General features: G+C 39.3%; 1 protein-coding gene across 1 annotated transcript in view; it reads left to right on the top strand.

Moving 5' to 3' along the window:
* The first annotated feature begins 230 nt into the window (after positions 1-230).
* myg1 (myg1 exonuclease) overlaps positions 231-18,316 on the top strand; it is a 28,387-nt gene continuing 10,301 nt past the window's right edge. Inside the window, exons 1-6 of the mRNA XM_030729611.1 lie at positions 231-515; positions 3,037-3,149; positions 10,928-11,087; positions 12,930-13,079; positions 15,778-15,900; positions 18,016-18,197. Of these exons, the coding sequence (XP_030585471.1) occupies positions 231-515; positions 3,037-3,149; positions 10,928-11,087; positions 12,930-13,079; positions 15,778-15,900; positions 18,016-18,197 (1,013 nt within the window). The remainder of the gene's footprint in view (positions 516-3,036; positions 3,150-10,927; positions 11,088-12,929; positions 13,080-15,777; positions 15,901-18,015; positions 18,198-18,316) is intronic.

The following is an 18,316-nucleotide window of genomic DNA, read 5'->3' as shown; positions in this document are numbered from 1 at the left end:
TGTTAGCATATTTAGAGTTAAATCTCAAGAAATAATATAAGTAGGGGTCTTCGGCCCAGTGGCATCTCAAAATTTTCAAATCTGGCCCAGAAGAAAAAGTAATTGAATAGGCCTGCCATAGTGCATTTTCGTAAGGGACAGAAAAAAAAATCCTTAAGCGGTACTTCTGTTTGTCAAACCAGAGGCTCCATATCCGGTCCGACTGTCAAATCTGTCCGCCACTGGTTTGAATGTGGGTCGCGTGCGTTTCTTTGTTTGCGCTTAAATTAACAAAATTCACGTCTTCTTCGATAACAAGCAGACCTGCAAGTGTGTCACGAAGGTTATTTTCGCGGGGTAGTTGCTTTAATTCGTTTGTGTACGTTACGAGAGCGGAACCGCATTACATGTCAAGCCAACCTAAGAGAGTTTGCACCGAAAACATGACCGTTAAAAAGATCGGAACCCACAACGGGACCTTCCACTGTGACGAGGTTCTGGCCTGTTTTTTCCTCCGTCAATTACCTGAGTACTCGGTAGGTCCAGCACCCTGCAGATTGATGGAAATTTGTGGGGTTTATAGCTAACTTAATGTAGTGTTTTTTATTAACTACAGTCTTTATTATTACTATCAACATAAAACGTAAATGCTCTCAGGAAGTCCTCACAGTAAAGATCAAATCATATCTGTCTCTGCATTTTAGGAGAAGCAAGTTTATCCTTGTTATATTTTGTTGACGTATCCAGTGTTGCACAAAACCCACCAAAAGGGGGTGCTGTGTATGAAGAGATCGATCTACCATCCAGCCGTAATATGAAATAGTGATTACAGCATAATCATGTACATTTTAGGGGAAATGCCACACTTAAAGGTCGATAAAACAGACGTAGGAGCTAATTAACTTGCCACGTACTCGTTTCCATGTTATTATCTGAATAAGCTTTTTTGATGGATATAGCCAGCGTATAACAGCATTTAAGTTAATTATTTTGGCGTTATTCTCAGTCTAACAACATTTTTTGTCTCCAAGTGGATTATGTAATTCACATGTAATTATTATTGGTTTTCGTGATAAGTAGTTAAAAATTGATTGGCTACTCTAGGAAAGCTGAACAAAAGCCATATACAAATATTGGCATCAGCCCTGATCAGAGATTTGCTGCATTGCCCTGAAATAAGGTAACATGAGGAAAACACATCAATGTGTTAAGTGTATATTGACACTGAAGAGCTGGCAACCCCTCAATACATTATTCCTTTCTTCCTTGCTTCCCTGATTATTCATTTACTTATTTATTTATCATCTGTGATCAAATCCTAAATAATAACTGTTATGTGTCTGTGCATTAAGTATTTATATTAGTAATTTTTAGAATTTATACTAATAACATAAATATCAAATTTGATTACTTCTACATGTTTGTGTTTTATGCTTAATTTAACAAAAACAGTTTGATTACATATCTGAATTTGCATATACTTAATATAAGTAAGTAAGTAAAGTTTATTTATTAAGTGCTTTTCACAGACAACAGTCACAAAGCGCTGTACACAGTAAACAACAAAAAGGAATTAAACACCACAATAGCTAATTAAAAATACGAAATAAAACACCAACGAATATAGTCAAAATTTAAGGATTGCTTTTTAACTAAAGGTTAAACCCCTTAACTCCTTACTAGGGTTGTAAGGGCCAGTTTTATCTGACTGCAGCATCCCAAGTGTAAAGATGGGGGTGTGGCTGTTTTTCAGGAGCTGGGCTCGGCCCCTTAGTTCCATTCAAAGGAACATTTTGGACAATTTCATGTTCCCAAATTTGTGAGAACAGTTTGGGGATGGCTGCTTCCTGTTCCAACATGACTATGGACTTTGCTTTTTGCACTGGTGCACAAAGACATGGATGAGCGAGTTTGGTGTGGGAAAAACAGAGTCCTGTTAGAACACCTTTGGGATGAATTATAGCAGAGACTGGGAATCTTGTCCAGTGTCTGACCTCACAAATGTGCTCCTGGGAAGGCTTGTGGAAAGCCTTCCCAGGAGAGTTGAAGCTACTATAGCTGCAAAGGGTGGACCAATTTCATATTAAACCCTGTGGATTAGAATGGGATGTCATTCAAGTTCATATGCATGTAAAGGCAGACGAACAAATTCTTTTAGCAATATAGTGTACTAACCAGTGGACTCAGATCCTCAAGCAGAAACTTGGAAACCTCTTCCCACCTCGCGCTTAAAGACTAAAGGTGATCAAGTGTTTGCTGTTTGGGAATGTGGAATGACTTGCTTGAGGAAATCTGGCTCGCCTCATCAATGTCTTCTTTTAAATCATTTTTAAAGACTCATTTGTTTAAAAAAGAAAAAAATACATCTTTAAAAATATACATTTTGTAATTAAAAAAAAATATATATATATATACAAAATTTTTGTATTCTTAGTTTAATTCCATCTTATTTGTTTAGCTTTTAGATTGTTATGTTAATTTTAAGTTATTCATTACATTTGGAATCGTATCTTCGAATTTTCAAGAGATTCAAGATTCAAGAGCGTTTTATTGTCATGTGCACAGTAAACAGTTACACTGAACACTGAAATTCTTATTCTGCACTTCTTCTGCTCTGGCTCAATAATAATAAATATGAAAATATATGTAATTTAAAAAGAAGAGCAGAAAAAAACGTGAAAAAAATAATTGATAATACAAATAAATGAACTACAAAATAGACAACTTATATACTTGAGGTAGACTGTATAGAGGTAGTTGCAGTGAATGAAGTATGTTTGTGCAATGGTACGACAGTGGGTTATTGTAAACAGTCTTGTGTAAAGTGTCATATACATATAGTGCAATTTGCAGTCCAAAATATAAAGCAGACATTGCACTTGAGACTTGCAAGGCTGATTTTTAATTGATTTGTAATATTTTTCCTGCTATTTTGTTCTTTTATCCTGTATTTCTGGGAAGCACTTTGTATCGCTGGTTTTGATAAGTGCTATACAAATAAACTTTATTATTAGTAATATTAATTTTAACACACAGTTCTTTCTGTTTGTTGCTCAGAGTGCAGAGATTATTCGGACCAGGGACCCGGCACAGCTGGCAAAGTGCGACATTGTTGTGGATGTTGGAGGAGAGTTTGATCCAAAGAAGCATCGCTATGACCATCATCAGAGGTACAGTTCTGTCAGTAAGCTGCTGCAAAGAGAGAAATTTAGAACTTTAAATCTCTGAAATATTATGAACTAAGAGTTGTGAATAGATTAAAAGTCACTGTTCATTGACAGTGTCATGGTCACATTGTAGATTATGATGCAGTATTATTACCACAAACCAACTACCAAGATGGATTTGTTACAGAATAATTTTGTTCCAGCTCAAAATGACACTTAAAGTTTAATTTTAAACTATTATTTAGTCCCAAATGCTGGAATAAAACCCTGGTGTTTACATGGACAAATGTTGGAATAAATATTAGGGCCTAATCAATTTATTGACAGGATGATATTAGTTATTTGCCGATATATCTGTATCAGCAATTATAACAGCCCATAAATGAAAATGTAAAAAGTACAGACAGGGGACAAACATGATTCAACCAGGTTATGAGTGTTGATGTTGCATAGTTCGTCCACCAGAGAGCACTCTGCAGCTTCCTCGTTGGCAACAGGTGTTTTTGGGAGGCCACAAATAGACCAACCAGCTGATCGTGCAGAGTGTAAACAAGTAAATAACTAACTACACATAACAAATCATAGGGAAATCTGCTTATCTTTTCTACGTGTGAAAGAAAAAAAATTATATCTGCTGATATAGTGGAATATTGGGTTACTAAATCAAATATTTAAATCAATTTTAAAAAATCCTGTATCGGTCAGGCTCTAATATACATATGTATAAATGGAAGAAAGTGTAATCTTTAAAATAACTCACGCACTATTCTTCAGTCATTTAAATGTGGCGGTATGCACCATCTCCTAGCCAGTCAGAATAATTTATCTGAAGTATTATGAATGGATATTTCTTGATTTAACATCATCATAATATGGATTAGGGAATTTCTTTTCATTATCTGAGGTCTTGGAATGAGAAAGTAGATTTCTGGGTGGTTTCTGTTCTGACATCTTTGAAGCACCCTGATTGCATGAATCACAAGGTAACAGTCTCTGTGCTTTGTGTTAAATTTCTTCCTAATGATTGCATTCACTCGACGTCTCATCACGTTGAGTAATCAGCCCATTCCAGGTGTCTTGTCAGCTTAATGTCCTGATGATAATCAGCGATAGCTTTTATGACCACGGTGATAAAGATATGCCAGGGCTCTCTTCCTCACAGGCGGTTAGTGATAATTAGCACTCCTTGAATCGAACGCCCCCCTGCTGTTGGTTCACGAGGCACCGAGGCTGCCGCCGCACTGTCAGGGCCACAGGAGGCTGTGGCTGTCACTCACATGCCCGGATGGGGGGTAAGATGGTTGTGATGGCAGAGATGAATGTAAGTGGGCTGGGTGCAAGAGGAAGTTTGAGAAGGAGCTGGCAAGAACAACTGTAGTCTTCATTTCAATGGTACTTCTCTAAAACAGTGACGGCATACAGATTGAGTTGACAGCAGTACCAATAAATCATAGATAAAACTAGAGGAGTAGGCCTCATTAAAGGGGTGGTTCAACATTTTAGGACCTATGCTTATTTGGTGTCTTGTTCATAATTAAATGAGAAGATTAATACTGTCCTAGATTACACTGGTCAACAACAAATTTGTTGTCTGTGTTTTTTCAGCTGATTTAGGACGAATCTGATGCGCTGAATCCAAAAATCACATTGGTTTTGCTCAATCAGGTCAAGTTTTTGAGCTATGGCCACATGTCGTTTTTTATGTTTTTGTTCACATGTACGCATGTGTGGAGCATTTTAGAAGAAGTAGGTGGGGTAAAATGCGATGTCGAATAATTGTTTTGATTGGAAATGATTATTTTAATGACAAGAAGTATTCAGGTCCGGTAGTTCTGGGTGACTGTGTTGAAAAGGGATCAGTTTAAGTCATAAAACCTCGAAGTCTTCCAAAAATTGGTGCGGCAAAGCATAAAGTTGGTGGATCAAAACTAAAGTTAATGGGGCAGCCACCCCACGAAGTGTATAGGAAAGTTTGGTGCTGTACCCATCGCTCACTCGACTACACTGAAGGAGAAGTTTGAAGCAGTGAAATATGTGCTGGAGAAAATTGGTTATGATCAGCATAAGCATAAGCATAAAGGGACGTTTGATGCTCACTTGCTGCTTCTACTCAACAAAGAAATAAAAGTAAGTAAATATATTTTTCAACAGTGACAAGCATGGTCTGCATTTTGCAGCAAAACGAAAACCTTTTTTTTTTTTTTTTTTTTTAATTTTTGCTTGCAGATTTGTATGTTTCTCTCACTGGATTTGCAAGGTTTTTGGATACTGCAGTTTTTCGCCTTGCCCTGTATTCATTAAATATCTTCATTATAATATGTGTCAGTCAATTATTTTACATTTGTGATTAATCTAAAATAGTAAGTTCTGTATTTAGGTCTAGCTAAATATGAACATACAGTAACTGCAGCGGTGTGGTGGTTAGTAGGGTTTAATCCCGGGATCCGGGATTCCCGGGAAATGCGATCAGAACCATTTCCCATTTCCCGGGAAACGTTAGATGGGAAACCGGGAAAAAAGTCGCGCGCGTCGATTTGACTTTCAGAAAGAAAAGAAAGCTTCAGAATGTTAAATTTAAGGAAATATTGAGAGAAGGGTTCGTTTAATGCGAAAAGCATTACTCTTCATTTCAGGCACGTTCAGCCTCCGTTTAAGGCTTCAGCCTTCATCTCAAGCGTTTTAATAGAGGTATTACACAGTTGTACTTTTTTCCTCTTTAATTTGTTGAAATCGTAGGCAATGTGTTTACCCTAAGGTATTTTGTATTATATAATTTTATATTATTATATATTGTTATATTGCATTATATAGCCTATAAAATATGCCTGCCCTGAACAATAAAGAAATATCTGTGTAACTTCGAGTGTTTCTTTTCCTCGTTTGCAGACGCTTACTAACAATCATGAATTAGGATACGGGCCTAATGTGTGAAGATATTATCATGAAATAGATTGCTTTAACATATTTCGCTTTTAAAATGGAGTTGAGTAAAATGTATATTTTTTAGGCTATAAGGATTGGCCAGTTTTTCAATAGACAATTCACAGCGAACCTACATTAACCCTCAGACACGGTGTTATAAATTTGCTGTTGCCAGAATGGCAATGACCAAGTCGTAGTGCATTACTCAAGGCCCTGTGTTATGCCATATTATAGTGTAGTACGGTAGTTAACTTTTCAATGACTATTATAGCGTTCCACTGGTGGAGATATAGCGCAACAGATGTCGCCACGACAGCGTGGCTGAGCCTTTTTCAATGCTGTGTGGAGATGAACCGTATTGTTTTGCACCAGCAGTTGTAAAATAGCTTGGTATAATTCCATGTACAATGGAGGAATATTCGAATTATATTTGTTAAGGGAGTGTTGAGGAACGATACAACACCGCATAGCTCGAGCACTCGAATGCAGAGATGTAGGTTTTATTGCATTAATCAAGCCGACGTTACCCCCTACTGGGCATAACAGGACATAGCTGGAAAGCTACCTCTACAATATCACAATAGGTTAAGGCCGACACAGGCTACAGAAGGCCTAGTTAAAATAAAAAAATAAATAAACTTTTTCCCGGGATTCCCGGGAAATGACGAGCCATTTCCCGGGATTTGATTCATGTCATTTTCGGGAAAAATATTAAACCCTAGTGGTTAGTACTGTCACCTCACAGCAAGAAGGTCCTGATTTAGCTGTTAGTGTTTTGCTACACAAAAATCCAGTGGTCTTACCGGTATATACTGGTATGGACATTTAAGAATATATATGACATTGACAGTAAAAAACAAAATTCCCCCTTTTTAATGCGTGTTCTTCCTGTAGACAATGGTTAAAATTGGCAGGGTCTTTTTTGCAGAAGTGGTTAAGTTGTGCTCTCTCTCCAGAGTGTTGCATAGATAAGGTCTTTAATGCACCACACAAATGGGCTGATCTGTTAGTAAAAAGACAGTTCTTACATGAGGAATAAACCAAAGTACTTTGATTACACTCTGTAGCTCTGTCCAATTAAATATTCAATTGAATATGACAAACAGTTCTGTGTTCTGTTTCTTTTGGGTTAGTGGTAGCAAAGCATTCCGTTTGTGACAGGCTAGAAAATGTAATGAGACATTTTTAATACACGTCTCCTGATATCCTGTTTGTCTGAGGAAATATTTCAGGCTCATTAGCATGTATGTAAAAGTCCTCATTAAGTAATTCTGTTGAAATGGGAGAAAAGGGATAGTTTTTGTTTTTGATAGATTCAGTGATACAGTCTAATACAAAAGAAAGTGCTTACCCCTAGGATCATGGTGTAAGTCAGTCTTTAGGCATTTTTCTTTTCATTTACCAATATGCAAAAGAAAAAATTTATTTACATTAAATTACATTGTGAACTGAAAATCTTTGTCTTTTGAGTCCATGAAGTTACATATTTCCTGCATCAGAGTCTCTGACCCTAAAGAAAACATAATCTAGCTACCAAATCAAGTTGGAGATGTGCTGAATGAATGTTTTTGCTCAAAAGATCTGCCACATGAGACATTTTTGATCTACTCCCAAGACCGATGAACAAAGTCATTGCCATTAAGAAAAAGTAAGAAATTTGTTAACAAGGTCTAAATTAGGATTACATTCAGGTCATTGAGACAAAACGATTTTACCAGCTAGTAGGCCCTCATCAAAGGAGACATTAGTATATAGGGACTCAGTATGTTTTAAGAGGCCAGCCACCCTTCGGAGGAAGCTCATTTCTGCTGCTTGTATTTACGATCTCATTCTTTCGGTCACTACCCAAAGCTCATGACCATAGGTGAGGGTAGGGACGTAGATTGACCGGTTAATCGACAGCTTTGCTTTCACACTCAGCTCCCTCTTTACCACGACAGACTGGTGCAGCATCCACAGCCCCAATCCATCTGTTAATCTCCCGTTCCCTTCTCCTGTCACTCATGAACTAGACCCCAAAATACTTAAACTTCTCTACCTGGGTAAGCAACTTGTCTCTGAGCTGGAGTGGGCACTCCACCCTTTTCCGGCTGAGGACTGTGGCCTCAGACTTAGAGGTGCTAATTCTCATGCCAGCTGCTTCACACTCGGCTGTGAACCGTTCCACTGCGAGCTGGAGGCCACCACCTGATGAAGCCAACAGGACCGCATCATCTGCATAAAAGCAGAGATGAGATTCTGAGAAATTCTGACCATAAAAATTATGAAAATAATCTGTGACAATGGGCAGCCCTGGCGAAGTCCAACACCCACAGAAAACAAGTCCAACTTACGGCCAGCAATACGAACCAAGCTCTTGCTTCATTTGTATAGGGACTGAATGGCCTGTTGTTGCGGGCCATTCAGTCACCCCATACTCTCACAGCACCCCCTACAGGATACCCTGAGGAATGCAGTCGAATACTTTCTCCAAGTCCACAAAACACATGTAGACTGGAAGGGCAAACTCCCACGCACACTCGAATATCCTTGAGAGAATAAAGAGCTGGTCCAGCGTTCCACAATCAGGACGGAAACCGCATTGTTCCTCTTAAATCTGAGGTTTCACTAATGGACAGACCGTCCTTTCCCTGGCATAGACTTTACCGGGGAGGCTGAGGAGTGTGATCCCCCGATAGTTGGAGCACACCCTCTGGTCTCCCTTCTTAAAGATGAGGACAACCACCTCAGTCTGCCAATCCAGTGGCACCGCCCCAGATCTCCACACGACGTTGCAGAGGCATGTCAACCAAGGTAGCCCTACAACATCCAGAGCCTTCAGGAACTCAGGGCGAATCTCATCTATGCCGGGAGACCTGCCACCAAGGAGTTGTTTAACCACCTCAGTGACCCCTAGTGATGGGCAAGTCGTCCCCCTCATCCCCAGACTCTGCTTCCACTACAGAAGGCATGTCAATGGGCTTAAGGAGGTCCTCAAAGTATTCCTTCCACTGCCCAACTATAGCTTCAGTTGAAGTCAGCAGCGCCCCACCCGCACTATAAACCATGTGGGTAGAACACTGCTTTCCCTTCCTGAGTTGCTTGACAGTTTGCCAGAATCGCTTCAAGGCTGTCCGAAAGTCATTTTCCATGGCCTCACTGAACTCCTCCCACACCCGAGTTTTTGCTATGGCCACCGCCCGAGCTGTGTTCTGCGTAGCCTGCCAGTACCCGTCAGCTGCCTTTGGAGTCCCACAGGCCAACCAAGCCCAATAGGACTCCTTCTTCACCTTGATGGCTCCCTTCACCTCTGGTGACCACCTGATTCGGGGATTACCACCATGACAGGCACCAACCACCTTGCAGCCTTAGTTCTGAGCAGCAGTCTCAACAATGGCAGTGTGGAACAAGGTCCATTTGGACTCAATGTCCTCAGCCTCCCTTGGAATGCTGTCGAAGTTCTGCCAGTGGTGGGAGTTGAAGATCTCGAAGACTGGGGGCTCTGCCAGGCGTTCCAAGTGCACCCTCACAATAAGTTTAGGTGCGCCAGGTCTGTCCAGCATCCTCCCCCGCCACCTGACCCAACTCACCACCAGGTGGTGATCGGTTGACAGCTCAGCTCCTCTCTTTAGCCGAGTGTCCAGAACATACAGCTGCAGATCTGATGATACAATTACAAAATTGATCATTGAACTGTGGTTTGCACAGAAGTCCAATGATCAAACACCATTCGGGTTCAGATCAGGCAGGCCGTTCCTTCCAATGACGCCGTTCCAGATATCACTGTCATTGCCCATGTGAGCGTTGAAGTCTCCCAGTAGGATGATGGAGTCACCGGATGGAGGACCCTCAAGCACTCCGCCCAGTGACTACAAATACATTTTCCTTACAAATGCGGCACCATTTCAGGGGAAGTGAACAGATTTTCCAATAGTATAAGATTTATTACTAAGAAGCATTGTTACAACAAAGAAATAATTGACCAAAGACAAATTCCCTTACTTTTTGTGCTAAGTTTTATAAATGACATTCATCTGCCTAATCCTGCACACATAATTCTGAATAAGGCCATTCCCTCTAATGATAGAGGGAGATTAGCAACATTAAGTGGTGCAGCTGGTGCAGTATGTGATGCACACTATATGTTTATTACGTTTAAACAAAACTTAATTCATGCCTAAAAATCACCAGCTCTCAGCTGAACTGTCCCACTTTAATTCATTAGGGAGATATAACCATCTTGATTTCACACAAAGAGTTTGATGACTTTTTCTTGGTAAGCATTTTTCTTTTAGCTGTTCTCCATTTCAGTTTGTCATTTTCCTCTCACTCATTCACTTCCATCTCATGATGATCAGCATAGAAATGCCTCTGCATGGCCAATTAGTCCTTTAATGGCTGTGATTACCCCCCACTTCCCTAGCATGTCACTCATTCATTTGACGGTCGGTTTTCCGCTGTGCTGCAGCCCAAGCATCCTAATTAAGCCTGAATTAAATGACCATCAGTGGCTCTGTGCTGGAGCCCACCCATCTCAGCACGTGTTTGTGGAGAGACCTTCAATGGTTATGTGAGCTCACACTTACAAACCAATGTTTATGGTTGCTTTATTATTGATAGTTTAAAGCACATGGTTAGATGCAGTATTTTGCTGAAGGAGTCAGTTATTGGAAAAACTGAATAATTTGTTAATGAGCAGAAAAATGATTAAATGTCTAGGGATTGGTTTTTAGAATTGAATAGTGGATGTCTCTGACCTATACTCATACAATTGTTTTTTTTTCTTTTTTTAAAATGATCAATACCACTCTTGCGACACAGAATATGGTATAGTGTTAAAAGGTCAACACTAAGAAACACATTGTCTTTCTGTTGTGCAGGACCTTTGCAGAGACCTTCAACAGCCTGTGTCCAGAGAAACCATGGGTGACCAAGCTCAGTTCTGCCGGTCTGGTCTACCTACACTTCGGCCGTCGAGTGCTGGCACAGCTGTCGCAGCTGAAGGAGGACGACAGGCAGCTGGAAGTGCTCTATGATAAGGTGAGAGGAAAAAGATGACAGATTTATAGCAGGCAGTGGATTGTGTTTTATTCACAAAATAAACACTCCTTTGAAAAGAGATTTCAGTTTTCCACTGGCCCACTTGCGTCAAAAACATTTTCTCAGCTGGTGAGTGGAACCTAAAAGCTGTTAATTTCATGATAAAGCTGGAAGAAGGAGATTACAAAAATCTATTAAGTGGGCAAGCTGGTCAATTACTAAATTATAATAGAAAATAAGGGATACTCATTAGGCATACGGGGCTAGCATCCTAATTTGGCATGTGTTATTCTTTTCATAAGAATTGTACAGATTGCATCCTTAAATAAATAATTAACAGCCTCATCCAAATTGCCCCTATAAACAAAAGTGTTGGATATATTCTTCTTCTTATGTTGCTTATTTTGAAAGCTAGAGACAGAAGCACGTGAAATGATGAATAGCACAGAGGCCTGAGAGAAGCATCAAAGCGACTGAGACAGACATCACCATTTCTGATCAGATCTTTGACAATAAAATGAGAGGGGAAAGAGGATGCAGATGTTTGTGAATTGAGCCTTTAGCCCTGAATTGAAGTGAGCATCTGCATTCAGCTAAAGCTGTAAAGAGAATTGTGATTCAGATTGTGGAATATGATCATAGCTCATTTGACTATTTGGCCAGATCAACCATTCCTGCACTTACAGTTGTGAGTTTCCACTCATCTTAATAAGTGCTGCAGAAGGTTCTACAATGTCTAATGTCTTTTAACCTCACAAGCCCAAGGTCTATGTGTATATTTGAGCCTGTATGTATAATTCTGACTCTGTGGATCAGAGAAAATCCAAAATAAATTCAAACTTGTTCACTCAATTCTTATTTTTTTTTAAAGTCATTAAAGATGTATGTTGTACAGTTATGCTACCCTGGAAAAATAACAGTTCAAAGAAATCATTAAGAGACAAAAAATATCATGACATTCATGCCAATGATGAACTTATGGCAACTTCTGATCACAACTGTAGATTTAAAAGCACAAATGCCATGCCATTTTTTGGGATTTGCTTTTATCCCACAGTTGGCAGTAGAGTGTGAATAGATGTGAAATGAGACGACGGGAATGTGACAAAGTTCTTTAGCTAGATTCAAACAGAGTTCAGTTTCATGCATTTTAGACAGCTTGGCCAGAAGTAGTTCTTAGCACACATTGTATTTTAATGGTCAGGCACATTAAGCCAGCCATATCTTAGATCACCATAAATATTACTACTATTAACTCATCATATAATTTGCCTTTTGATGTGTCAGTTTGTTTCAAGTCCCGTAATAAATCCTTTTACCCATGGCTAGGGCTTTATGTATTTTAGGATGTTGCATGTCATGTCTTCAGCCAGTTCAGACAAACTAAACATCCAGTTTTGCCTCAGAGCTTAGCTCCACTGATAAGTCACTTGTAAAATGTCAGCTCTTGCGTGAATGACCTTCCATTGAAGTTGAATTTTTATCACTAAATATTTCTGTGTTGTAGCTTATCTGTTTGTACAGTTTTTTGGGGGTTTGTGAAAGAACTGTAAAACAGCAGCTCTTTTCTAGTTTCCTTTTGGTTTAATGTGTGATACCACTTAGCATTTCGGTAACTGCCTGCACACCAGGACCAACAAATACACTGTTTTTTTTTGTTTTTTTTGTTTTTTTAAACATGACATTGTAATTCCATTCCATGTATTTTTCCTCAAAAAGGTCTGTTTGTCTTTACTCCTATGACTTAATGCTCAAAATTAGTGCCAACGTGAAACAGTTGATTCTCATGCCGTAACAGATTCACAACCTCTGCTGTCACATGTCTCTGTCATATGCTTGCAGCTGTATGAGAACTTTGTGGAGGAGGTGGATGCTGTTGACAACGGCATCTCACAGTATGATGGGGAAGCCCGGTACAGCATCTCCACCACGCTGAGTGCACGTGTCTCACACCTGAATCCACGTTGGAACAGCACAAGTCAGGATACTGAGGTGAGTACATGTGAGTGTAAATGTACTGTATACCAAGACAGAAGGTGGCATTTTATGATGTTTGTGACTTTGCATACATATGATTATTACTATTATTATTATTATTATTATTTGTTTATCATTGCCTGGATTTCTGCAGTAAAGCTCATAGACTTTTAGCCTAATGTAGTATATCAGATGTCAAAATAAAATAAGCTAATGAAAGACCATAAGACTTTCATACAGACAGGCTACAATCCATGTAGGTATCAGTGAAGCCAATATCCAAAAGCAGCATCTTTTTCTTTACTTTGGTCTTTTTAGAACCAGTTACCTTATAATAACAAACCAAACCTCTCTCTGTTTCTTTGTCCGCAAACTCCTCAAAGACCATGAGGAGTTGAGCAACTAAACTTGGCAGACAGGTACATCTTAGGTCTCTGAATGTTCTTTGCTGCGTCAGATATGATGTCATCATGTTGCCTAGCAGTCACCTAGCAATGGGCTAAAATTACCCATTTTTAGGATTTATGCACCTATAACACTTATAGTGTTATAGTGTAGTACCATAGTGTAGTGGTTTACACATTTGCCTCACAATCAAAAGATCCCGGGAGAAGACACAAGTCTCTTTGAGTTTGTGTCAGGAAGGGCATAAAAAAATATACCAAATCAAAACATGCTACCCATTGTGGTGACCCCTTGTGAATAAGGGAGCAGCCTAAAGTAGCTTTTATGCACCTATAACACCTTATAAAAGCATCCTGTCATTTTAATTTCACAAAAGTAACATCTCATTTATATCCACAAAGGGGGAATTATGTATGATATATTATTATGCCATCATGGTGCCCAGCAACTACCCCGCGGTGGGCTAAAATGACCTGTTTTAGCCGTTGTGCACCTATGACACCTCATAAAAGTGTTGTATAATTTTTATTTCACAACAGTAACATCTAATTTATATTCACAAAACTTCAGTTATGCATGACATATTATGACGCTATCAGGTTGCCTGGCAATCACCTAGCAACATGCTAAAGTGACCTGTTTTTTTTGCCTTTGTGAGCCTTCTAAACATGAAGGCATCCTATCATTTATATCCACAAACGCTTAATTATATGTGATATATTATAATGTCATCATGTTGCCTAGCAACCACCTAGCCATGGGGTAAAATGTCCCCTTTTGTGCCTTTATGCATTAGAACACCTTATAAGGCATCGTATCCTTCTATAATTTCTCAGCCAACAGGACAAACTATAATGTAGCATGGGCATGCTCTAGTACGCTAGTACTTAATCTTAGAATATTAACCTTTCAATCAGTGAAATATAAGAAATCAATTCAAGATGCCAATTTGGTGTTTAAATAGTTCTTACTTTGTTGTAAGACAAAAAAAACAAACAAAAAAAGCAAATACTCATGTTGGAGAGACTGGACTTGGAAACAAAATTTTTTTTTACCTTGAATAATTACTAATGTTTAACTGTTTAATAATTGATGAATTGATTATTTGTTTCAGCCTGCTGATTTGCTAAGTAGTATGACCTTAAAAAAAGTGTAAGCTATCGAAATGTTAAAATACAATAAAGTACATCTAGCTGATGAATAACCTGTTACTTTGCAACATGGATCAATTTTTTTATGTAACCTTCCCTTAGCCTATTATGTTTTAATAGAAGACTGTTCCACAGTAGGACTCCTATTTAAAAAAAAAAAAAAAGATTAATTCAATCATCACACACAATGAGCAACCTGTGGTGAAGCCAAACTACAAAATAGGTTAAGAGCGCTGTGGTAAACAGGTGCAGTATAATGCAATCAGTGTTCAGAGGTCATTTTTAGAGCTGTGCAGGACCAGCAGAGGCTCAGAAATGGAATTTTCTGTCTCTCGTTAGTGCAGCATAGGAATGCCTGTAAGGAAACATCACCTGTTTTCTGCACATTCTCATGAGATACTGACAGCCTAGATATGCATATATGTTGACGGTTCCAGCAATTTTTCTCTTAAGGGACCAGCTTGTTTTTTTTCACGTTCCACTTCACATGATTAGAATTCACGTCCTCCAAACACTGCAGGGAAAGCCATATCTGTGAAATGGGAAACTGAGAAAGATTTCAACTGGAAAATGTTTGGTAGACACCTTAATGGTAGAGTGACCTGTTGGACTCTCTGCACTGGCTGCTGATGATAATTGAAAATTCTGATGGGTTTTCGTCTCCTCTAGCCATGACTGTTATACTCAGGTCCAATGCAGCCCTCTCAAACATATGCATACAGATTGTGCATGACATACCATGTGTGCACGAGTTTGTGTGTGTGATATCTGTGCAAGGCTTGCTTTCACATGCTCTCTTGGGCTTCTGCTCGTGCGACTATGCGAGAGTGAATTCAGGCTGGGGTTTGTGCAGTATGTGACAGGAAGCCAATGAAACAGGGCTGTAGGGATCAGCAAGGAGGTGGTGAGACAAGACTTTATCACCCTCATTTTGTCTGGCACAGTCTCACTTAAAATAGTTGACACCAAACCGATGGTGTAGTAGTGATGAAAGAAGGGAATGATCAAAAGAATTTGGAGTTCAGCAGAGTTCATTGAGTTCTATCAGTGTGACGTCAGTGTTTTGAGTCTAGTCTGCTGTCAGAAAACAAAATGTCTTTATTCAGAATATGATACAGCTTAACTCTCACATTCTTTTATCTCTATTTTATCTGTAGGAGGGTTTCAAGAACGCACTGAAGATGGTTGGGGATGAGTTCCTGGATCGTCTGGATTTCTACAAGTCCTCCTGGCTGCCAGCTCGTGAGGTTGTGGAGGAAGCTGTTAAGAAAAGGCATCAGGTACAAAACTGTGTACAGATTTTGTTTGGTTCTGTTTATTTTCTTTATTTGTTTTGCACCATTAATTAGCAGCAGTCAACCTCTTACTTCTCTCACATTTTTCCTTGTATTTATATAATATTTTGTATCCAATATTTCTAAGAGGTGAGGTTTTCTGACAAATGTTTGAATCTCATGACAAAGTCTTTAGGTTTTGTTTTTTTTTTAGTCTGCCCATTCATGCATCCATGCAGCCATCCATGCATGGCAGCAGTCTAAGCAGAGATGCCTAGACTTCCCTTTCCCCAGCCACCTCCTCCAGTTTTTCTAGGGGGACACCAAGAGGTTCCCAAGCCAGCCAAGAGATGTAATCTCCCCAGCATGTCCTGGGTCTGATCTTGAGACCACCAAGGTAGAAACCCTGCACCTTTTGACTGTGCCTAGAAATTCTGTCCATTAAAATTATGTACAGAATTGGTGACAAAGGGCACCCTCTGTTGGAGTCCAACACCCACTGAGAATGAGTCTGACTTATTGCCACTAATGCAGACCAAACTCTCACAGTGGTTGTACAGGGACCGGATATCCCACAGCAACAGGCTGGATACCCTATCCTACTGAAACACCCCCACAGGCTTCCCAGGGACACGGTTGAATGCTATCTCCAAGTCCACAAAACACCTTTAGTGGTTCTTATATAGCGGTTTTCTACTCTACTTTGAGCACTCAAAGTGCTTTATACAACATGCCTCATTCACCCATTCATACAAGCACTTCCTTTTATAGCTAAGTCCTTTCTCGGTTGCATCAGAGAGCAACTTGGGGTTCAGTATCTTCAGTATCTTGCCCAAGGATACCTTGGCACGCAGACTGGAGTACCCAGGAATCGATCCACCAACCTTCCAATTAGTAGGTGACCTGCTCTACCTCCTGAGCTACAGCCACCCCAAACTAGTTGGGCAAACTCAACACACCCTCTAAATATCCTCAAGAGGATAATGGTAAATATTTTTTCCCCAGGCAATTGCAGAGAAGAATATTTGCTCACAAAAGATATTGGTTTGTTTTGGTTAGTGAATCAGAATCCTTCTAAACTGTCAGTATCATGCTCATTACCTGCAGTCTACGTACTGCCACACTTCCACTTCTTTATATAAAGAAGCAGGTTTAGTGGGAAAGCAGCGAAGTTCTCCTAAGAGACCTGGCCTCTAAAACAAAAATGGAGAATTCACAGATGAAGAAACTGAAAGAATAGTGTCCAAGAAGAAAGCCTGAAGAGGTTTCAAAGTGTTTCCTCAGGAGTGCCAATGATTTAAAACAAACAAAAAAAAAGCCTTTGGCTGTAATAACTGAGATGGTGACTCGTCTTTCCCCTGAGACACATGGCTCAATGTTTAAAAAAAAAAAAAAAAAGTTTGACATCGAGGTTGATGTGGGTGGGGGGGGGTAGGAAGTGTAGTTAACAGCAAACAATATTTGAGCACAGACCAGACGAAAAAGAAACAGGCGCAGGCCACCTGATCTGTTAGCCCCTGATGAGAATGGTAGTCATAGATGAGTGTGTTTAATAAAAAAGTAAGCTAACTCCTAAACCTCTTCAGTTAATATTTTATGCTCATTATGTGTACGGTAATATAATTCCTTATTGTTTTTTATTTAATTCTAATTCTGAGTTGTTTTCGCTTGTTTGTTTGTTTTTTTGGCTTATGTTCTTTTGGAAAACTGAAGATGCTGACAATAGTACTAGTACTATTGTTATTCAGTTTAAGGATGTATATATTCATCAGTAATTTGTACTTATAGTCTGAGGTACTTCTAATTTATGAACAAATACAGGTGAAAAATAATGATATTGTGCATGAATGGCAGGCTGTTTTAACATGACTTTTCTGGCTCCACAATTTAGCTCCTGTTTGATCTGTGTATTATTTTATCTATTATTTTAAAGCAATCTGTCAAGCAATTGTTTGATTATTCTCTTTTCTTTAAGATGTTTCATAAAATTAGGACAAATTACAGTGCAAATAAATTCAAATCACTGCTACTTTGCTTATACAGTTGAAGGTTTCCACTCTTTATGCCTGTCCTTGATTTTCACAGTCACATTTATTATACTGGTTCTATTCTTGTTTCCAGATAGATCCCAGTGGGGAGGTGCTTCTTTTTCCCGAGGGTGGATGTCCTTGGAAGGAGCATTTGTTTGCCTTGGAGAAAGAGCTCCAGGTGGAGACACCCATTAAGTTTGTCCTTTACCCAGACCAGAATGGACAGTGGAGGGTCCAGTGTGTCCCTGCTGGGCTCAACACCTTCCAGAACAGGTAATTTTTTATCTTTTTTTGTTTTTGGCCAGGATTTAGAATAAGAGTTACCTTTTAATAAAATTTATTTGAAGGCCATTTAAGGGACTTTTCAGCTTTATGATGTGCAGCATGTCATT

Source organism: Archocentrus centrarchus, chromosome 5 (assembly GCF_007364275.1).
Source record: "Archocentrus centrarchus isolate MPI-CPG fArcCen1 chromosome 5, fArcCen1, whole genome shotgun sequence".
In the NCBI taxonomy this organism is placed as follows: Eukaryota; Metazoa; Chordata; class Actinopteri; order Cichliformes; family Cichlidae; genus Archocentrus; species Archocentrus centrarchus.
Note: the sequence above shows the minus strand (reverse complement) of the source record. Positions and strands in the feature narration are given on the sequence as shown.